Source organism: Tinamus guttatus, unplaced genomic scaffold (assembly GCF_059628265.1).
Source record: "Tinamus guttatus ecotype Peru unplaced genomic scaffold, ASM5962826v1 Tinamus_guttatus_pri_ptg000043l, whole genome shotgun sequence".
Classification (NCBI taxonomy): Eukaryota; Metazoa; Chordata; class Aves; order Tinamiformes; family Tinamidae; genus Tinamus; species Tinamus guttatus.
The window spans coordinates 1,508,852-1,531,320 of record NW_028288577.1 but is presented as its reverse complement, the minus strand read 5'-3'; the positions used below and the strand labels follow the sequence as shown (position 1 = coordinate 1,531,320).

At 53.0% G+C, this 22,469-nt stretch overlaps 1 protein-coding gene across 1 annotated transcript; it reads right to left on the bottom strand.

The window, feature by feature from the left end:
• Positions 1–71: 71 nt before the first annotated feature.
• Positions 72–21,608, bottom strand: TBX4 (T-box transcription factor 4). Its single transcript, XM_088535559.1, has 9 exons — positions 21,534–21,608; positions 20,277–20,420; positions 19,562–19,656; positions 9,652–9,771; positions 8,533–8,680; positions 2,764–2,916; positions 1,535–1,623; positions 1,069–1,310; positions 72–697 (listed from the first exon to the last, which is right to left on the bottom strand). The coding sequence occupies exons 2-9, from the start codon at positions 20,415–20,417 to the stop codon at positions 72–74; spliced, it is 1,614 nt and encodes a 537-aa protein (XP_088391685.1). The 5' UTR covers positions 20,418–20,420; positions 21,534–21,608.
• Positions 21,609–22,469: the final 861 nt, after the last annotated feature.

Below are 22,469 nucleotides of genomic sequence, written 5' to 3'. Positions count from 1 at the left end.
TCCGCCCGTCTCGGCCAAGTGCAAGGTACCCGCGGCGGGTACGGAGAGGGAGGCGCCGGCGGCGGCCGCCGTCACCCGTCGGCCCAGGCGTCGGCGGCGCCCATGGCGCCGTGGTAGGGCAGCGGCGGCTCCCTGGCCAGGGAGAAGCCGGGCGAGTAGAGCAGCTCGCCGGCGGCGTTGAGGTGCGGCGAGGGCGCCTTGCGCTCGCAGCCGGCGCCGTGGCCGCGCTCGCGCCCGAAGGCCGGCCCGGGCAGGCGCTCCCGCACCGCCGGCGCCAGCTGGTTGTAGACGCCGAAGGGGCCGTTGGCGCCCGCCGCGGCGCCCTGCCCGCCCAGCGCCGGCAGCCGCGGCATCACCGAGGCGGCGGCGAAGTGCGCGGGGAAGGGCTGGTGGTAGGGCACAGTCTCCACGGCCTGCACGCCGTAGCCGGCGTACGGCGACACCGAAGTCCACATGTTGCAGCCGGGCGGCGGCGGCGGCGGGGGCGGCGGCGGCAGCTCGTCCACCACGGCGGCCATGTCGGCGCCGGCGCCCGAGTACATGCAGGCCTCGCGCGGCGCCACCTCGCCGCAGTACGACGGGCTCAGCATGGGCTGGTCGTAGGGGGGAGGCGAGCGGAAATAATGGTCGTCGCCCACCGAGGACGAGGCCTCCAGGTAGGAGCGCTTGCAGGGCAGCTCCAGGTGACGGGCGCTCTCTGCGGGATGAGAAATAAGGAAGACGACGGCCCCCCCCATCACCAAACAGCCCCCCCGGGACTTCCCAAAACTGCTCCCACATGCCCTCCTGAATGACAGAAATGGGCTGAAATTCATTTTCTTGCAGTTCCTGCCTCCACGGTTGTCCCCATGCATTCCCCGTTTTTCCCCTCTAGTGCAAGGGTCTGGACGTGCCCTCCCTAAGACCAGATGCCAGGAAGGAAATGCAGCATCTTCACTGCTCTTCCCACCCGCAGCCCCGGGGCCGTCAACCTCCTCGGTGCACGAGAAGATCAAGGCCTAACCGTGACAAGCTGGGGCCAACGGGGGGCTCTGGGCAGCACTCGCCTCCCCGCGCGCTCCCGTTTACCTCTTCTCTTTAGGCAGTGGTAGAAGAGCCCCGAGTCCCGCTGCGCGCTGAAGGAGTTGAGCGGCAGCTCCTGCGCCTCCGACGCGGCGAACTGCATGTGGGCGCCGTTCTCGTACTGGAAGTGCTGCAGCGCCTGGTGGCTGCCGTGCAGCGGGCTCACGTCCGCCTTGGCGGCCAGCTGCCCGTGCGAGGACACCAGCCGCTGCCTCATGATACTCTTGGAAATCACCGGGTACTCCTTGCTGGAGGAGGTGAGGAAAAGAGGGGTTATTACCCAGGCGACAGCCACCAGCACCAGCCGGAGCATCAACCTGCCTTCCCCAGGGCATTGCCAAGGGTGTCCCCATACCCATGCAGGTTTTGCAGAGCATTAAGCCTCCCGTCACCCAAAGCCACCCAAAGCAGGTTTCATGGCTCTGTGTCAGACACCCGCGAAACCCCCGGCACCGCACAGCAGCATCGCTACCTTTGCAGACGAGCCACACGCAGGTCGCTGTCATCGCTGCCCCGGAATCCCTTAGCGAAGGGGTTGTTCTCGATTTTGAGCTGAGTTATCTTTGAGAGAACGAAAACGAGCGTGAGACCTTTGAAAACACTGAGGCAGCCGGGTCTGCAGAGCAGGTCGGAGCCCGGAGGTGCTTTCACACCCAGGAAAAGCAGAGCAACCAGCTGAGAAGTTTGGGGTAGATGCAGCAGAGGCAGCTTTGAAAGCTGACAAAATTGCCCATCATGAGGGAGGGCAGGAATTCCAGGATTCGGGACCCCCACTCTGAGGCTGGGATTCGCTTGGGCAAAGCAAATGCAAGGTAGCTTCTTTGCAGGTGCCTTTCCTGAGAATTAGGGCTTTTTGGTGCATTTCCCCTAAGCCTGCCTGCTCCAGGCGGGCGCGCAGTGCCCCATGTCCTCGGCTGCTCATGCCTGCCCAGGAGCATTTGTGTGTCAATGGCTTTGGAAGTAGTCAGTTTATGAAGCACTTTGGGCACCCTGGGGATGAAAGGCACCATTGACGCACCAGGCAGTTTAAATAGGTATTAAATAAGCTCCCTCGTGCTTTTTTGGTTAACCATGTTTGGGCAACTGGTCATTTTACACCGACAGCTACAACTTTTCAAACAGGATTCGTCTGCGTGCCCGAATAGGGGACTTCTTTTGCTTGTCGTCCTGCAGCGCACACAACCCCTCTGAGTCTTTTAACTGGCTCAGTAATTGCAAAACTTTGCAAGGCCTCTGTGTTTGGCCCTTGCACCAAGGGCCCTTGCACCAAGGGCGTCCTACGTGGGAGGAAAAGGGCTGGCCAGATTACTGGGCAGGAAGGGTTTCATGGAGGTGCTTGTTCCTGTTGTTATTTCCTTAGGAAAGTACAAGGAGAGGGACGACGCGATAACATGTGGCAGATACATGTGGTGCTGCAAAGCACTCTGAAAAGGCTACTTCCCTCTGCGCTTTTATTGAGGAATCCTGATGCACTTGGGAAAAAAAAAATGCAGTTAAGTATAAGAGTTAAGTGTAACAACATCACAGGCAGCCTTGGCAGCATCTCTGGGCTTGCTCAAGGCCTGGGTGGCTGGGATGGGAACTCGCCTCTCAGAGGAGGCTGTTTCTGCTGCACGACGGCCCCATCGCAACCCAGCGCTCGCAACGGCGCATCCCCAAACGCTCCCGGGGACGGCAAAATGCCTTGGAGCTCCCCCTCACCTTGTGGTTCTGGTAGGATGTCACGGAGATGAAGGAGGTCTCCGGGAAGACGTGGGTGCAGAAGGCCGTGTTCTTCGAGCCGAACGCGTTGTTCTCGTCCGCCTTCACGATGTGCAGCCGCGGCTGGTATTTGTGCATGGAGTTCAGAATGATCTGCAAAACAATTGACGCTAAAAATTAGAAAGATGATAAAATAACAAGAAGAATAAAGTAAAATGCAAAGGACTCGGCTGTGGGATGCAGTTTGCTAATGGGACGTGTGAGCAGACTGCCATGGTGCTGCCAAGCTTTGGCTTTGCTTTCAAACTAGGAAACAAAAACATTGTATAAATGCATACAATCTGGGACAGCAAATCTATCTGCCATTTAGGGATGAGCTGTTGGGCTGAACTTTAAGCTTTTCTAGGCAACTCTCATTTTCTTACTACTATTGGACAGAGTCAGTCTGGAAGGATTGATCGTAAACTCAATTTTTTCCCCCGATCATGTTGATGCTGCAACACTTAATCTTCCTCCTACTGGAAGAGGCTCCAGTGCGGGCAGACCAAGCCCCTGCACCGTAGGCAGCTTCCCTGCTGCATCAGTCCTGCATTTAGCCAGTTTGAAACGGGAATTACTAGGGATGAGGAGACCTCAGCTCCGTGCTCGGGAAAGCTCTCCCCTTCCCGCGGGTTGTTTGCTCCCAACCCCTTCATCTGGCCGCGCTGCCCACGGTAGCTGCCTGCGTCGTCTACCGCTTAAATGCAGTTTTTATTGTTGACATTTTCCAGACGACCCTCCCTGCTCCCCAAGAGAGAGGAGGAGGAATTTTTGGCATTTTATCAGCTTTGCACCACGTCTGTCGGCCACTCGGCTGCTGCTGAGCGGCGGGGAAGGGATCTGAGTGGGTCGGCTCAGGTTTTGGGTCGTAGCCTTTTCCCTGCTTTCAAGTATCCTGAAACAAAGCCGGGAGGAGCAAGGCCGGGCGCGGGGGGTGAGATCCTCCTATGAAGGGATATTTCGATTCTCTTCAATTCAGACTTGAGGCCAAGTGGTGCTGTCTGGATGCCGAAAACCAGGTCTCCTGGGGCCCAGAGACACCACTGAGCTAGGAAAACACCTGGAGCCAGGAGAGCAGAGACCCCAGGCCCCTTCAACACCCACCGCAGACACAGCCGCTCCAGAGCAGCAGGAATGACCCTCAAGTTATACCGGGCCCTCGTAAAGTCACTCTTTGGTGCCCTCCTTGAGCCCAGCAAGGGGATGAGGAGCGGTTTTCCACAGAGCTCCGCTGGCTCCCGCGCAATCCGCGCCCACAACTCTTCCCTTTCCTTCTTTCTGCAGCTACCACCGCCAAAGTTTGACTCTCCTGAAAAACCCCTCCCTGCTCACATTCGGTTTAAACGTGCACTCGAAAATCCCACAAATAACAAAAGAAGAAAAAACAAAAAAAAATGAAAAAAAAATGCCAAAAACCTTAGCTGCCTGCGCAAAGCCCGCTGCCAAAAATCCAGACTAAATAGTTTTAAAGGCTGCTGTGGAAAATTATTCACTGCGATTGGCTAAAAATACCCAAAACAAATGTAAATTCCACTGCAGTGACGTGCAGCCGTGGAAATGGGAACTTAAAGAATTGCGGCAGAAATTGCAGCTATTTTAATTGAACGGGCCGAGCGCGACTGCTGCTGCCGGTGCTGGTGCAGGCGGGAGCCCCCGCGCCAGGTGAGGGGGATTTTTAGCCACAGAAACCACTTAAACAGGACAGAAGTTCACCACGGAGCTCACAACCTGATGTTTCTCCAAAGATGGCACCGAAATAGGAATTTTCTGTTTTCCTTTGCTTAGCTTTTCTATCGCGAGGGCCCTGGGAGATTCAAAAATCAACCTGCACATCTTGGAACTGCGTTTTTGGGTCAAACTTGGGCAAGTTGGGAACATCAGCTACTAAAACCCAAACGGTGTTCGGCCTGACCCTGCTGCTTCAAATACTGGCTGACAGGATATTGCTTAGAGGGGAATCGATATAATAAAGGGCAAGAATACAAAATAGTAAGAAGGATGGAAAAAACAGTGCTTCTTATCCAGCTATACATGCACACAGCTGTACTACCTGAAAGCCTCTCTGCAGCTAGCTGAGCTTTTCCATTTGACTACGGGATACAGCTCCATTTGCAGGAGATGTGTTTGTACTTGGGAGCTTGATAAATACAATTCTTTTTTCTGTATTTGAAAAAAAAGATCAATAATAATAATAATAATAAAGGAAAACCAGAACAGAGGAAAGCAAGCAGATATTTCAAGCAGGTTCCTCAAATTAGGTGGCTGAACCCATGGGTAGAAACCCGATGCTGGGTTGATGTTGTGTATGGGAATGCCAGCTCCACCATCACAGCACCATTTTAGCCTGGAAAATGCACCAGGCTTTCAGAAAAAGGTTATGATAAAAATGATTATGATTAAAAATTAAAAAAAAAAAAACCCACCCAGTCACGATGACCCAAGCGCCCACGTGCAGGGCAGCAGCTCGCGCAGGCACCGCTTCCCTCCAATCTCACTGCTGGCAGCAGCAACTTAAAAAAAAATCCACTTTTCTTTCTTTCTTTCTTTCTTTTTTGGCATTCCCCAGTCAGCAACAAATGTCAAAAAAAAAAAAAAAAAAAGTCATTTTCTCCCTCCATTTAATTTTGCTTGGGGAAACACCTCCCTTTTGCCTGCAGCCTTGCAGGCTGCTGCGGGCTCGATACGACTCGGCTCGCTTGGGTCGGGGGCTGCATCGCTCACTGCAACGCAAACTTGCCTCCAAATTGCTGTAAAAAAACCTATTTACTTGTGTCTGAAATGCGGGGAGTTGATTTAAGAGAGCTCCCTGTTTCTCCAAGGTATCATATGTCATATGATGCAGGGGTTGCTACAGCAACTGCCCTTTTTATATTGAATAGTAAATGGCTATGAAAAAGCCACATAATTTTACGGTTGCTCCCAGGGGATCACATAAGTAATATAAAATCTCTCATTTTAATATATTCTCTGCTTCTTTCTTCTGTCCTTCTATTCTTTGTAAGCTCCGAAAGCCTTTGGGCTGGGGAGGGAGCCGGTGCGGGGCTGATCCGCACACGCTGGACACGGAGCCGGGAACGGCGCCCGCAGCAAAACCTAGTGGAGGAGAGAAAATTCAGCAGCTCCAGAGTTCGGCATCAGCTTCATCCAGTCCTCCTCCTCAGGATAACCCTGATATCCATGGGGAAAGGCAGACATGAAGCAAAGCTTTCCTTCTGGTGCTTTACATCATAGGAAAAGAAAAAAAAAGGCTGGAAAATCCTAGGAAAACGTTCAATGTGAGCGGAGAAAAATTGTTCGTCGCTTCAGGGCCAAAGCTGGGATTTTCTTTTTCCCTTTTCCTCTTTTCTCTGACCTTTTTCATCTAATGTCAGTAATGAAATTCTCTCGGTGCATCGGGTGCACGGGGCATCCATAGGAGCGCAGGCTACCACCAACCCGCCTCCCGATCGACTTCCAAGAAAATCCCTGCGTTTAGCTCGGATGAACCAGTACCAGCAAAAAGAGCTAGCAAAGGGATGGGAACAACTTTCCAAGCAATCCTCAGCAGCGCCCGCTGCACCCACTGCAAAGCCGACCGTGCGCCGTGTTGGGCTTTAGAGCACATTTGTGCACTGTTGTTTGTCAGATCAGCTGCAAAGCATTGCCTAAAATGGATGTTTTTAAAAAAAAACAAAAATAAAAAGCCTTTGCATGGATATTCTGTTGGCAGAGGAAGACTTAGCGATCTCCCCCCAAAACTGGCTGTGCTGTTCAACTTTAGGGCCAGACAAAAGCCATTTCACATTTAAAAGATATTGAGAAAAAGCCAGTTATGAGGAAAAAACCATGTGTGGTGGAAGGAAACATGGGCAGAGCCCGAGACTGTGGAGCTGCTCGAGCTACGGAGCGCGGAGGGGAGATGTGGGCTACAGCGAGCAGAACTGTGTCTAAATACAAATACTCAATGTAAAAATAAAAGTCTAAATAAAATGCATAGTAATAAACCATAAGATTAATAGGACATTTACATCATTAACGTACCGGAGTGTGAGACAAGCAGAGACCAAAAAAGGGCTAAAATCAGATTAATGGAAAAATAAGAGGAAAACTGCAAGACTAGGCAGAAAAAAAAAGGATTTCAGTGGCCGTCAAACAAAACCAAAGGAGCAGATAATAAATATGGGGAGAAGTAAGGAAGCTCGTGGGCATTAAGGAGCAAAGCAGCCGATGTGGGAAAGGACGAGCAGGAACAGGCGCTCGGCAGAAGCTAAGGGCCGGCTCTGCTCGTCCTCGTCACGGTCGGGCACGCGGCCACTGCCCTTTTTTTTTTTTTTTATCCGTAAGGATATTTTTGTACATTTTCTAGAAAGCAAATGATTTCCAGCAGACCCAGCTGCCGGTACCAGGGAAAACCACGTTGGAAAAGGCGCGTGCCAGCGGAGCTCCCCGGCGTGCGGGCGGACAGATGGACACCCGCTGCCCGCTGTGTGCACACACTCGGTTGTTTGAAATAATTCAGAATTATTGCCTTTTTCTGTTTTAAAGTAAGCGTTTGGGCATTCAAGGGCAAGGTAAAGGGCGGGGGACGGCATCCATTGCACTGTGTCCTCAAAGGGAGCCAAGCTCTGACACTGTGCGAGCAGGCAGGAGGCTGCAGAGCCATTTTGGGGTTTTTTTGCCTCTTTTCCTCCCAAACTGCCTGCCAGAAAATGGTTAACGCAGCGGAGGGGCCGCGCAGCGCCTGCCCCCCGCCTCCTCCAGCACCGCCTGCGCTCGCAGAGCCGGCGCGCGGCACCTGCGCGGAGCAGAAAATCCCAGCGCTGGAGCCGCCGATCCCGACTGCTGCTCCCGACTCCGCTTCGCTTTTCCAGGGATGCGGAGGGATCGCGACGCCCCAAGGATGGGGTCCCAGGAACACGCGGCGCTTGGGTTGCAGCTTCACACCAGCGAGGAGCTGGCCGGGGACGGCGCTTCGCGGGAGGAGGTATTTATTAAAAGTGGGGGAAAAAGGGAAAAAAAAAAAAACATTGTCCCTATGAAAACTGCAGTTAAAACAACACAGAATCCAGGAAAAGCGAGCGTTGAAAGCGGCACCGCGTGCGCTGCTCGGTCCAGGGCGCGCTCACGTTTCGCAGCACAAACAGCTCCATCGCCAGCCAAAAAACAGGGGTGGGAAGAAACGCCCCGGGCAATGCAAGCCAGGCCAGCCCAGCTGCCCGGACCAGGCTCACGCGGGCGCCTGCTGCGTTAGGCAATTTTTGCTCGGGAACATTTTACGCTGAGTTTCGGGCTTGCTCCGCGCTCGCGAGCGGAGCCGAACGCGCTGCGATGGATAACGGCCCTGCGGCCTTTGAAGCTGCCGGGGATCGGGGCTGGACGGGGGTTGGCTCCCTGCTTGCTCCTGCACAAAGCCGGGTTATCACCGGCCCTCTGCAGCAACTTGACTGAAAAAAAAACAGATGCAGTAAAAAGTCTGGGATTTTCACCACCTTTTACATCTCCAGCTTGGAAACAGGTAGCGGGAGGGCCTATCCTGTCTTACTTGAGCTGCACCCAAGGCCACTGCAACCCAGGGAACCCAAAATCCTTCGGCCCCACTAACTGCAGGCGGGGGGTTGTTGGCCTGCACACGCTCCAGATTTGGTATTTCCAAATAAAATCCCCTGCCTTTTTCAACAGCAGCTTGGTGCAACCTGTGTCAGACTGCGAACGCCCGGAAGGATCGGGACCCCCCCCCGTCTCCGCTCTTACGTGTCCGAAGGGGTCGAGGTGGTTGTTCGTGAGCTTCAGCTTCTGGAAGGAGACGAGCTGCCGCATCCAGTGGGCTCCGGTGGCCGGCGAGTCGGGATGGACGTAGAGGCGCCCCGGCATGGCCGGCTCGGCCTTGCCCGCCACCATCCTGCAAAGACAGCGGGTCACGCTGGTCACAGCGCTGCCACCAAACGCCCTTTCCCAGCCCTAATCCAGGTGGGACAGCAGCACGCTGGGACGTGCTGTAAATTGGGTGAGGAAGCAGCGAAACCGGTGAAGGTCGGCGCAAAGCAGCCCTTCCTCCTGCTGTGAATGCAGCATTCCTGCGTCCCTCTATTTTCAGGCACCAAATTTTCCTGGTTTTCACAGATATTGCAGTTCACTGACAGTCCCTGCATTGCTGCTTGGGGTTCTCCTCCCGTAACACCCCGATAAGAGCAACATTCCCCCAAAACAGCAGCGAGGATGTTCTGGCAGCCATGGAATGAACAGGGGAAGTGGCTCCAGGGCTGCCCAAAGCCCTCGGATGGACTCAGGGTCAATGAAATTATCACATTTTTCTATAGTGTTCCCGTTATAGTATTCCTATAGATTTCTGTAAGTTCCTGTTAAAACCGCAGTAAGATTTCTGCTCTTCATCTTGCCCATGCGGCTGGGAAATATGCAGCACTTGGTGCATTTTGGGGGAAAAAAATCATGAGACCCAAAGGAAGGTACTTCCTTCCAAGTGCCATGGAAGGGAGGGCGTATAAGAGGGAAAGAAGCGCTGGATAATAATAAATTAAAAGAGAGAAGGAAATCCCATGAGGGCTGGCAGCAGGAAGGGTCTCATCCCGCTGGACAGCCGCGGTGCCCCATGAGAGCCACTGCCCGGCCCTGCCGGGGCTGCCCTCCCAAAACAAATATGACGAGGAAGGAAGGAATTTGGAGCTGGAGCGCGGGCCAGGCCGGGACTGGGCCGCTGCTTCCCGCTAACCTGCGCTTGACCCGCTGCGGCCCTCCGGAAGCGGCATCCCGGGCCACCAAGGGAAGGGATTCGCACCGTTTGCCAAGTTCACAACACAAATGGTTGACAGCACCAGAATTCCCTTTTTTATTAAATAAAATAAAATAACTTACCATTTATTGTCACAGAACTTGTAGCGGTGGTCATCAGCGGGAACGATGTCGATGAGCAGGATGTACTTGGTCTTGGGGTTCATCCCGGTCACCTTGACCTTGTAGCTCGGGAACATCCTCCTTATGAGAAGCAAAGGGAAAAAGTGTCAGTGTGGGGGTCAAAATGGCAGCATGGGGACCCCCTGCCAGGGACAATGCTGGGAGCCTGGGTGCACCTGGAAGCGGTGACAAGGCCTGGGCAGCCCACTGAAGCTGCAGAGTCCTGCTGACTTCCATGGGGACATTGCGATCCAGCCCAACCAGGGAATTTTGCACGCGATGGTGCATTACCAAAGTATATTTTTATGCTTTGTACAAATAAGGAGTATTTGCACTATTAAAGACCGTGTTACTCTGCAGCTATGGCAGTGACACTGGCACATGCAGCTGCGGTCTGACGTTAGGAGCTGGAGCTTGTCCGATGGGTGCGAGCGCTTCCAGGACTTTCCTCAGCACTACGGACCCAGTCAGCCCGGGACTTGCACGATTGCACCTTAAACCCTCTGAGCAACCTTTTTCCTCGGCTGTATATCAGCCCCGTCCCCTCCTGCTATCTCTGCCGTGGGCTGTTTTGAAGGCAGCCGCTCACTCCCCGCTGCCCCGCAAGCACCTGCACAAATAGAGCAGGACGCAGCGGCCGGGCAGCACACGGCCCAATTCAGCGGCCCAGAAACGCAGCATGAGGAATCCAAGCCCGATGCCAAGATTTTTATTTTTTTTATTTTTAATAATTAGCCCTTAAAAATTTTTTTTTGAACAAAACCAAAGAGGAGGAATTGATTAAACATCCAAAACGCGACAGCCGCATCGGGCTGAGTCGCACCGGCAGGATGCTCCACAGCCGGGATTTTCCTAGCATGCAGCTTCTGAATTTCCTTCTGCCCAATCATTTCATACATCGTGGCACATCCCCACTGCTAAAGTAGCTGGACTGATATATTGTAAATGTTAAGTGCTTTTTTAATGGCATTTAAAATTAAGCTTCAGCATATGGAGCTCATATAGCATAGACATGCCTCAGTTTATAATGTTCTTTAGTATAGCCCCCTAAAATAAATACAAAGAGCCAAAGTACTACCATAATATATACAGCCTGAATTCTTTACGGATAACAAATGGGAACTTGCATCTGATGGAAGGTGTTGCTTAACTTGCAAGCTGCCGAGTATCTCGCGGTGGTAGCGCTGCGCTCGGCAAGGCAGCGGCGCGGGATGCGCCAGCGTTTGCCAACTCGCCGCATTCTTTTCCAGGAAAACACGGGGTAGATATTAGTAATTTGGCTGTGTACGGACATTTCATCATTATTATTAGCTGCCGCATTTTAGCCTTTAAAAAGAAAGGGGGAAAAAAAAAAATGCAACTAATGTGCTGTCCAGGGACTTGTCAGTATAATTTTCTTAATGAAAACATATTTCTCAACCCCTTGGCAGAGGCTCATTTAGCAAATATCTCTTTGCAACACGATACAAACATGGGCTGTGTGTTTCTGCTGAGGAGGCGCGACAAGCCCGCGGTCCGACTTCAAAAAGGTGCACGCATGGAGTTTCAATTAAAAAAAATAATAATAATAAGCGAGCAAGAGCACCCAACATCACATCACCCAACTCTTCCTACAAATCCCTGTTGGAAATGAGGGAGCCAAAAGAGCAAGCTCGGCCAGAGGAGAGCAGCGGGCTACAGTGGGGCTATACAGCTCGCTGGTGAGCCCTGGGAAGTGGCCAAAAACCTGCCTGCTCGCCCAAATTTACTGCAGGTCAATGGAGCTACTCAGAGCGAGCAGCTTTTTGCTCGGTAGTGACTTTGCATAAGCAGCTCCTCTGCCAAGTCTCCGCAGGCAGAAATCCTCTTGCAGATGGGCGTTCTCCATAGAGAAAAAGTGCTATTCTCTCCCTCTCCTTTTTATTTCGCAGCCGCCAGATTTCCTTGACAATAGCTTGCTTCATCCTGCATCGCTCATGGCTCCAAAAACGCTGAATGCTCCAGTGCGCATGGAAAAAATCAGCAGTGTCTTCCCCAACTGGGAAAGCTGGGCCCAGCTTTCCGAAACCCACCCCAAGGACAGGGCTGCTGCAGGGAACGCCGAGGCTCCTGGCACATCCCTGTACAACCCCCTCAGTCCTTTTCCCACTATCCGGAGATGAGCCAAAGCAGGACACAGATGCGCATCAGGAGGAGATGTGCTTGTCCCAACACAGCATCCCAGGCAGGGAAGGCAGCAGGAGCTGAGCCAGGGCAGGGGCTGCCTGAGAAAAACAGCCCGTTTGTCCCCAAAACGGAGGCACACCCAGGAGGCATCACTGGTGGGAAGCTGGGATGCTCCATCCGGCTGCCCAGTGGGAATGACTGCAGAGCAGCCCACAGCTGGGCTTCTGGGCTGGTTTCTGCCTTTTTTGCTGCGTTTTAAGCATCAAAGTAGCACACAGTGCCAGGGTTCTTCTCCAACCCTTCTGCACAGCCCTCAGACAGCTTTGGTGCCTGGAAAAGGCTCATTTCCCCCCAAAACGCCACTGTGTCGAGCAGAGCCATTGGGACACAGTGGTAGCTCTCACCAGCACGCAAAGGGGAAGCGAGACGAGTTTTTATGGTCACACAGCCAAGGACAGCGAGCGCAGGAGAGAAGAGATGGAGATGCCATTAGTGCAAGGGGCACATGCAAAAGAACGCTAAAATACCACACTTTGGCACCTAGTGCTGCAGCCCAATGTGCGCCCACCATCCCCGGGGACAACATGCGTGGCCTTGGGAGGGCCACCAGGCTGCCCACAGAGCTCCACAGCCCCAGCACAACCCTGCCCTGCAGCCCCGGGCAGATGAAACATAGCAAAAACAGTAAAATCCAGGAAAATAAACAAGCAGCACAACTGCACAGCCCTCCCAAGCTTCAAAGATGATGTGCCAGTGAATTATTCGCTCTGATAGCAAAATGGGCCCTGCTTAGCTGAGTTTATGCTAGGCCCATTTTATCTCTCCATGATATTCACAAATTGTTTTAAAATGAGCTGTTAGAATAAGCATCTCTTGTTTATTTATTTATCCTATGGCTATCCACTCCCTTCTGCCTCAGAGCAGTTACTGACGCGCAGCCAAAGCTTCTCTGATGTTCAAACAGAGTTTAATTAATGTGTAATTGGCTGGTTGGCTTAGCAAGCGAGCGATAAGCAGCAAAGCAGCGCTCGCATTTAGGACACGAGTTCCCAGCCTCTCAGGCTCCTTGGGTTTGGCCACCTCGTATCCAGCCCTGCGTGGTCGGGCACCCATTGGAGCCACCGTGGCCGGGTCCTGCAGGGACGCACGGAGGCAGCGATCCCAGGGACAAGAGTCTTGGTTTGGGTGGGGGTCAGGAACCGAAATGCTGAAGATGATGGAAGAAGTGGGGATGTCCTCCTGGAGCAGGTTGGCCGAGGCTACATCCCACCCATGTCACCTCTGGGGCTGCCCACGGTGCATGGGTAGGGGTAGGTGGCCAGGGAAGAGGCCATGGGGAACCTGCCTTGGATCTCCTTAGGGAAAACCACCAGGGAATTGGACCCTGAGGTCCCGGAGGGGACATCAAACCCACCTTTGGCATCTCTAACCCATCCGTGTCAAGATGGAGCCTAGCTCTCCTAAGCCCCTTCAATAGGACAGATTTGCAAACACAGCCGTCGTGATCCTCATTCGGGATGGCCAAGCAAAGCTACATAGAAGGCACCGGATTGCTGGAAACTCCTGTAGGGCGCTTGGGAAAAGGCGACGTTTATAGCACGGCAAGTTGGGAAAGGCTTGGGAAGAAAAAAAAAAAAAAAAACATGCATTGGAAAGCCTTGCCTAAGAAGTTCTCCATTGGCTGGAAGAACAACTCCTCAAAAGCGGCTGGGCACATAAAGACCCATCCAGCGGCGCTGTCCAAGCACCAAGCCAGATTACACACCTAAATCCCCTGAAAGGAACAATCCAACCCCAAACTCGGCTTGAAAACAGGGCCTGGCGGCTCAAAAGCTCTTCCTCCTCTTCCTCCTCCAGGAGGGAAGGGAGCACAGAGACGTCAAGCACCACAGTTTCATTTTGATGACCCTTCTTGCTTTTTTTTTTCCTCCCCTGATTTCCCTTCATCTGACAAGTATTTCTTCCACTGACTTAACTCATCTTTAAAAATAATATTCTCCGGGGTAGATTAAAACAAATTTGGGGATGTCAGCTGTTCCTTTTAGCTCTTTAAAATGGCATTTCCTCCTTGATAGATTCTTGCTTTCAGAAAATACTTTAGAAGAGATCAAAGCGCTCTCCAACACGGTCCCATTTTCCCAGTGTATCCTAACCCTGCCGTCCCCTATTCCTCTTATCACCCGCGCCGCTCCGCTATGACGCTCTGTATACAAAGTAAGAGCCGTTAACTTTGAAGTGCTGGATTAGCCCATGCCAGATCCTTGCCTCAGAATAACAAACAATACAGGTTCAACAGGAGTTCTCATCAGTAGTTCATTTTTCAGCCCCAAATTCACTGTCACTAACACAAGCAACATTGAACTCGCAGCCCACGACCCGATAGTGGAGATTGATCTGGTGGCAGGACCATGACCTAGTGATGAGAAGGTCAGACAGTTAGGGAATTTTTATATTCTGGCATGGGGACATTATATATATAAGTATATATATATGTTCTTTTTTTTCTGGCTAGCACATCTGATTTTTTAAATAAAACATTGTTTCTCACGTACTCAAGAACTTGGTTAACTGCTTCCTTGGTCCAGAAGCACTTCCTCTCCATGCCCCCCAGTAACTCCAGGCCCAGAGGGATGCTGCTCCGGATGCTCCTCCGCATCCCGGCCCATGGACATCTTCCCCGGCCAGCATTGCCCTTGCCTGCTTAGCCATTGACATCCCCAGTTTTTAACAAACCCAAAGCAGTGACTGATGGTTGAAAACAGGAAAATCCCACAGCCCAGCCTTGCTCGGCATCCGAGTGCTCCGGTTTGCTTGCCAAATCCATTGACATCTTGGACCATGGGCGTGTGTTCCTGCTCCTCGCACAGAGCCGGCAGTTCTTCCCAACAGGGTAATCCCAGGACCCCGCGCTTAGGACGGAGCAGATCAAACATTCTTCAAATATCTCCTTTATTCCCAAGTTCTGGCTTGATGGCCCACATTCCACCACTGATCTAGGTTATTAAAGAGGTGGGTTTGCTTTGGGATCAGAACCCTCCGGCAGAGATTTTTGTAGCTGCCTCAAAAATTTTTGGACAAACATTTCCCTTTAATTGTGATGGGAACTGGGCATCCATATGCCCCGCAGAGCCATGGAAAATGCAACTTATAAGGGACTGTGCAGAGAAGAAAGCTGCACCAGCTTAGCCAAAGCATTTATACTTCTTCAAACCTTGATGTCCTAAAAAAATAGTTATATTTTGGTTTTCTAAAGTTGATTGGTAACAGACTTTTTTTTAATACTGAAATAAACCACTTTTAAAATGAAACTTGAACATCTAAAGGGGGTTTGCGTCTTTTCCACACATGCAAGCTGCTTTATTGACCTTTCTTTTGTGCAATATTTTCCTACACATGCTTCTCAAGCCCTGCTACCACAAAGCTCCCTCCATACCTGTGCACAGCCCACATCGCTTTCAAAACTGAATTTCGGTGCCCTGAATCCACTGCTGACACTGCCAGGGTGGCTGTACTGCTTTAGAGGAATTACATATCACTTTCTTTAGAGTAACTGCCACAGAAAGGTGTTCAAACACTCAGGGAGCTGGTATTTCTTATGGATTAGCCATAAACTACATCACACGATTGATCCCGGGAAATATCCTGGTTGGAACCACGCGCTTGGGGATCTTGGGAAAGGCGGAGAAGGGCTAGATCTGAACAAAGAGCAGCAAAAAAAAAAAAAAAAAAAAAAAAAAAAAAAAAAAAGAAACCCTGAGCCAAGACAACAGCAAATGCAAAAATTAATGTCCTTCAGGAATCAGATGTGGGAGAGCTAACAAAGAATGACGTGAGGCAGAGTGGGTTTTGCCACAAGGCTCACTAAAAAGAAGAAGAAAAAAAAGGCAACGAAAAAAGACTATTCAATTGAATAACACCATGCAAGAGCAAGAAGAAGAAACTGGAAAAGAACTGAAAAAAAAAATAAAAGCTTGCAATGAAGTGTCTCATGTACCTTCTGCTCTATGCTTCTACATAGAACTTGATCACTACCCAACGCCTAAAATGCAAAAGTGAAGGCGGGCGCCAGGGCAGGACGATGCCCGGGGCTGGACAGAGCAGTCCGTGCAGCTTCACCGTGCTCTCCTAACACTCTGCGTCCCCTCTATCCCCACCCAATGCACTGAACAGGACCTTGCTCTTTGGGAAAACACTCTTATTGGAAATGGGAGATTCTTTGAAAAATCTTAAACTTTATATTATATATGTAATTTTTTATATGTATGCGTATATATAGCGATGCATTACATGCTTATATGTGTATATAGGCATGCAAAATGCATCTGAACATGCGTGCACTGTACTCAGAATCACACACGGGCATGCAGTGTCTGCGTGGATGCAGGCACTGGGTTCATTAGCACTTGCCCGCGAGAGCAGCGAGCTCGGCGCGCGCCGCGGCTCCGGCTCCCGCGCGAAAACGCCACGTTTGACTTGTCAGCGCTTACAGAAACGGCGAAAAAGCCGGGGGTTAGTCTAAATTTTCTGTTTTAGGCAGCCCAGAGCACTCACTACCTCTGACTCCAGGTAACAGCTCATTTTTGCATTACGTTTAATTCAGCTCAAAAAAAAATAACTAAGATAAAATAACAGAAAACTCTCTTGGGTACAAATTTGTAATTAGGACAAACCTCAAATAGGAGGAACAAGACAGAGATGCTGATTTATGCACCACAACATCCCATCCTCTACGTACGGCAATGCGCAGTATTTTATGTATGAAAGAGGCAAGTGGTTTTATGCAAAGTTCAGGGAACTTTGCTAACATAAACTTTTTATCTTTTGATGATCCTTTTAATATAAAATAATCTCTCTTTTTTTTCCCCTCCCACAATGAAGCAGTCAAACATTAAAAAGATAGTGAGTGCATTTTAAAGATGTTTCCACTTTATAAATCAAGCTTTCTTGGCAACAACATGATTTCTATTTCAATGCTGAGCTTGCTGTGTTCTCCTAATGTCTCCTACAGATCAGTCCTAAGAGGGAGTAATAATCCCCCAAAGTAATTCTCAGCCCTAAATTCTCGATAATTTATAGTTGCCTCGTTCCTTGGCGCTCCACAGAAAAATGAAACAAATGACTCCCTCTCTCCCCCCCCAGAAAGTTATCAATATTTGCCTTGTTTATACAAAAAGACCATTTTACACCATTGCCATGGAATTAACGCTTCCGCTGAGCTTTACATTTCCTCTCCACTGAGTGAACTTGTCATTAAAGTCACTTTTTGGGTTTGAAATTTAAAAATCAGTCCTCTATCCCTTTTCGTTTGTGCCCCTTGAGGTCAGACAGACCAACATTTAAGTGTTTTCAACTAACTGCATTCAGGGGCATCTCCGTGCCTGCTGGGAGGGGGATTAGAACCCTAATTAGTGCCTGCAATTAGCCGCTTTCCTCCCCCCCCCCCCCCCCCCCGCCCTCCTCAATGCTAAATGCAAGTACACACAAACCTCCATTAACCATCACTTTTTAATTGGGTCAAGGAGAGGTTTATTATTGCTACCGTTATTTAAATGTCTGGGAAGAAATAAAATCTGCAGCAAACCATCATTTGCGTTTCATAATTTGTATTATGATCGACCGCGGAGTTGCATTTTGAGGCTGCTCTGCGCGGTCCCGGCCGAGCCGGTCGCCCTGCTCCCGAACCGCGGCTGTCCGCGCATTCGCAGCAGCCACAGCCAGGCATTTTCCTGCCCTTCTCATGCTAATGATTTTGCGCATTTTTCCCCCACTTTCTGCTGCCGGGGGAGCAGCCGGGGGTGGCAGCGGGATGGAGCCGTCCCGGGCGGCAGCATCGTCCCCATCGGTGCTGCGTGAGCTGCTCCGGCTTCGGGCTCCCTGCTTATGCCAGCAAGAAACAAACCACTCCAGTTTCATGTTATTCACTAACTTTTCAGCCTCAGGATCAATATTTATACATTTTCTTCCCTTTTTTTTTTCTTTCTTTCTTTGCTAGTACAAATTAAAAACACTCAGCTAACTCACTGGCGCTGCCCTAATTTTCGTCTATAGAAAATCTGGCTCAATAATTCAAGTAAGGAAGTTTCTTGTGCCCTGAGGTCATCGCCAGCTGCCCCGTCCCCTCCATACGATCCCGCACGTCGGACATGGCCACACTGTCCGCTTCCTTGGACAAAGAATGTGGGACTGAGCCCTATACATATGGATTTGCTTAAACAATCCACGTTAAGACCTACAAAGAGATAACATGCACATTTGGGATGTTTAGGGGCTAGATATTCAGTAAAGATATAACACACCCCGCGCAGACACGCTCAGATACTATAAATTAAGGGTAAAATATCGGAGGTCTTGATCCTCCCGTCTTAGCCGACTTAGGTAGCAGAGCTAGCGCAGCGGATCCAGCTCCCCGTGCCGGCAGATGCTGCAGAACGAGCCCTAAGGTTTCACATCCCAAAACACGGAGCGATAAAGACGTTGCTACCTGCGCGACTGCCTTAAAAAAGGCCAAAGAGAAAATAAACTGAACAGCGCTAGGGCACAAATCCCCTCTGCGGGGCACTTGGGAAAAATCTTGGTTATTAGACTTTGGGAGAAAAGAGACAGGTACCATTAACCACCGCAGAACCCCCCTGGCTGCTCCTACGGGTGAGTTTGGGAATGGGGTCTCTGCCCGGAGCGGCACACGGAGCACGATGCTCCTGCTCCCATTCCCGCTGCGAGCAAGGAATCCCCCAGCCACAACGCACCAAGGAACGGGGACGCAAGGAAGAAAGAAAAAGGGGGGGAAAAAAAGAAAAAGAAAGCTTAAAAAGCTTCGGATACAAGGATTTTTTTTTTTCCTCCCGCCTCCGACTGCTTCCCATTTTTTCAGGTATTCTCTTCTGCACTTCCCTAGCATCCCTGGGTACAAAACGAGGCATTGCAGAGCAGGGTGGAATAAAATAGCTGTGCTCGAATTAAACGGATTTTCAGACCTAATCCTCACAATTTCTGTTTCGCAGCAGTAGCAACAAGAACCGCAGGAACCAAGAGCTGAGGTTTTGGCTATTTTGATTGGGAAGAGCCCGACAAGACTACTGAGCCTCTCGTCCTGCTCCACCTGAGTGGGGTGGGAAGCACCGGCTCCAGCAGAGCCGTGGCTCTCTGGGAAGCTGTCAGGCTCCCTTCCACTGTAGCCCAAAAAATGTTTTTGCTTCCTAGGGAAGGCAGATCTTGTTAACATCTAGCAGCCCCCAAAATAATGATGACTCCATCTCTTACAATTTTAAGATTAAAATTATATCCCAAGCCTTCATGTTGCTAAAATTGTGACTCCAGGTGCCCCAGCTCAGGTCTCACTGCCCTGTGCAGTGAGTCACTCCTGGAAAAATCATCAGCATTATAATGGCTCCACTCTAACAACTTCAAAAATAATAATAATAATAATAATAATAAAATCACAAAAGAGTCTTGAGACCAAGTCTGGACTGTGAAGTTTCTTTCCTGAATCAATAGCCTCGTCATTGCCACGCTTAGAAAGACAGTCAGGCACAGGCATGCTTTGCATAGCAAAATGATCCCATTCCAGTTTGCAATCGAAAGAATATTTTAAAACAAACAAAAAACCCAAAACAACAAAAAATGCCTGCAACAACTCTGTAATATTTGGAAATGTTCAAGCCAGAGCAAACAGGAACATTTCACATGGAGCAGAAGAAATATCCATTCATGGCGCATTTTCACTAACCTGCCTGCTTTAGTTATTATCATTTCGGTGCCGGCTTCATGAAATTTTTTCCATAGCTCTTTCTCGTGGAGATAGACTTTGATATTTTCTATTGTCTGGGGAAAAAAAAGAATAAATTATTATAAGTTATTAAGAAAAAAATAAATAAACGCAACGTCCCAAAACCGCAGGACCTGCAACCAATCCCCCCCACCCCCTGCCTGCTGCCAAAAACGGGAGAGATGAACTGTTCCCCGTTCAACTGCGGAATCACGTCCAGGCGCGGGGAATTTTTCGCGGGAGGCAAAAGGAACGCGGATTTCTCTGCTCTCCGCCAAAAAACAGCGCCCGGGAAATGTTCTCCCCGTCTCGGCAGGCAAAACCGCCCGGGCCCCCTCGACGTTTTTGGTGAGGGGAGCGGAAAGGGGCATAAGGGAAAGCGCCGCCGGGCCAGACCCTTGGAGCGAGAAGCCGCCGCGGACGGCGACAGAATCGAAGCTCCCAAGGGCTGGGACAGAGCAAAGGCGTTTTGTGGGACATAAAAACTAAAATAAAATAAAATAACGAAAGCGGAAAATAATTTGCAGTTCCCTCCGCGGCTCGGGACAAAAAAAAAAAAAAAAGATGCGCGGCCGGAAGGGTGAGAGAGGAACTCGGGTGCCGGGGAGAAAAGAGTATAAACTTTTTAAAATTAAAATGGGGTATCGGAGGGAAAGGAGGTGAGGAGGGCGAGTACCTGCTCGGGGTCGGGGCCCTGTGGGCTGCTCACGCCGGCTACACCGAGGACCGGAGAACCCGCGGCCGAGTCGGCATGGCCGGGGGCCGCGGCCGCTGCGAACCCTTCCTCGGTGTCGGCCAGGCTTTTCTCCTGGAGCATTTCCTGGGGGCAGAGAGGTGCGCGGTTAGCTGCAAGCGCCGGTGGCCATGTCCAACCTGCCCCCTTATTCCCCTCACCGGGCACCTCCACCTGCCGGGCCCCGGTGGCCTTGGGGGGCACCCGGCCCGAGCCGGGCCCGTCCTCCCGCCAACACGTGGCCGCGCTCTCTGAGACCGGAGCAACTCATCTCAGCTGTGACCCGCAGGTGGGGGGTTTTCATCTTCCTCCCCGCCCGCCGCTACTCCCTCAATTTGCCTCTCTGGGGCCGGTACCTGTCGACCTGGCCCGGCCCGTCGGAGGGAGCCAGGGCCGTGGGGGAAACGCTGCGGCGGAGCCGGGCTGCGTAAACACGCGGAGTGCAAGGCTCCGAGATAAAAGGGCCCCTCTTAAACTTGGACGGAGACTGGGAAAAGCCAATAAAGATAAGGCCTGACAGCTCCGCCGGGACTGCCGCGCATCAACGCCGACTTTTACTGCGCGGAGGGACGTGGCCGCCCGCCCCGCCGCCTGCCCGACGGCCCGGCCCGCGGGCGCGGAACGGCGCGGCCCGCAGGGCGACACCGGGGGCTTTTCCTGCTGGAAACACGAGGGAAACCCGCGGGCGGCGTGTGGGGCACCCCCGACGGGGAGCCCGCCGGTCCCGGGGCTGCCTTGCGGGCAGAGCTTTACAGGCTGCCCGGTAGCGAGACATATATACGTGCAGGACATACATGCTCTATGCGTGAAGGCCGCGCACCGGCGGCGGCAGAGCGACCCGGCCCCCCGAGGGCAGCGCCGCTTTCGCTCGCAGCCCCACTCACAGGCACGGGCCAAGCGTTGTGGCCCCGGGCCGGGCTCCGCGGGCCGCCCCAGGCGCGGAGCTTCGCGCCGAGATGCGGCTCCCCGCGGCGCGCAGGTGGGAGGCGGCGGCGCGGACCCCCAAGGGGCGGCCGGGCAGAATCCGACGAGCGCGGAGCAGCGGGCAGCGGAACCCAGCAGGGCCGGGGACCCTCGCGGAGGGCGCGGGGCTCAGCCGGGCGCCGAGCGGGCTGCCCCCGGGCGCCGCCGCTACCTGCCCCGGGGGCGCGGGGCTGCCCTTTCCACCACCACCCCCCTGCCGTGGGCGCCGGCACTTACACTGCTGGCCGGGGGGCAGGAGGCGCAGCTGGGGGCTCGGCGCTTCGCGCGGTGGCGGCTGCGGCATGAAGAGCGGCGGGGGCAGCGCGGGGCCGCGCGGGGCTCAGCGGCGGCCCGGTGGCGGCGGCGGCCGGGGCATCCCCCAGCGCACCGCTTCGCTTGCCCTTGATCTCCTCGGGAAATGTTCCATGGAGATCCAGTTTGGGGCCTTTCGACTCCCTCCCTCTTTGTCTCCCCCCCTCTCCCTTTTCCCTTCCCCTCCTGGTGCTGACGTTGCCGCTGTCAATCACGTCCCCAAAGAGCAGCTCTGGCCCCTTCCCGCTGCGGCCTCGGCCCGCACCCTCCCCGCCGCCCCCGCGGCCCGGCCCGACCCGGCCCGGCCCGACCAGCCGGGACGAACCGAGACCCGCGGCCCCGCGACCCGACCCGGCTGCCCACAGCGAGCGGCGCCCAGGCCCGGCCAGGCCTCTGTCGCGCTGCTCCGGCCTGTTTCTGCCGGGGAGGCCCCGTGGGAAGGGGAAAGGATTTTTTTTGGAGGAGAAGGGAGGCTTTGCCCCGGTGTTCGCTCCGCGCCCCGCCGGCCCGGATCGCGGGGAGGTGCGGGCCCCGTGAGCGGCCCGGGACAGCCCGAGCAGACGGGCCGGGGCTCGGGCAGAGCCCCGCAGCCTCGGGCCTCCCGCCGCCGCCGGGGGAAGGAGGCTGCTCTGGGGGGCGCGGGTGCCTGCGGCAGAGCCGGGTCGGGCCAAGGCGGGGGGGAACAACTGCCTCCTTGCTGCCCCCACAACTGGGCCACGTCGCCCCCGCAGATGAAGCAGCAAGGCCGGCGCCGAGGGACCTGCGGCCCAGCCCGGCTGCCGGGGCCGCCCCGAGGTAAGAGCGGGCGGGAGGCGCCGCGGAGCCCCGGGGCACGACGACCCCTCCCTCCCTGGTGTCCCC

Excerpts from the sequence above, each read along its gene's own strand:
- TBX4 (XM_088535559.1), bottom strand. The coding sequence starts at position 20,417 with ATGCTCCAGGAGAAAAGCCTGGCCGACACCGAGGAAGGGTTCGCAGCG. Across the intron at positions 8,681-9,651 it reads AAGTTCTGTGACAATAAATG|GATGGTGGCGGGCAAGGCCG; the intron begins GTAAGTTATTTT and ends CTGTCTTTGCAG. Across the intron at positions 1,311-1,534 it reads CGTGTGGCTCGTCTGCAAAG|CAAGGAGTACCCGGTGATTT; the intron begins GTAGCGATGCTG and ends CACCTCCTCCAG.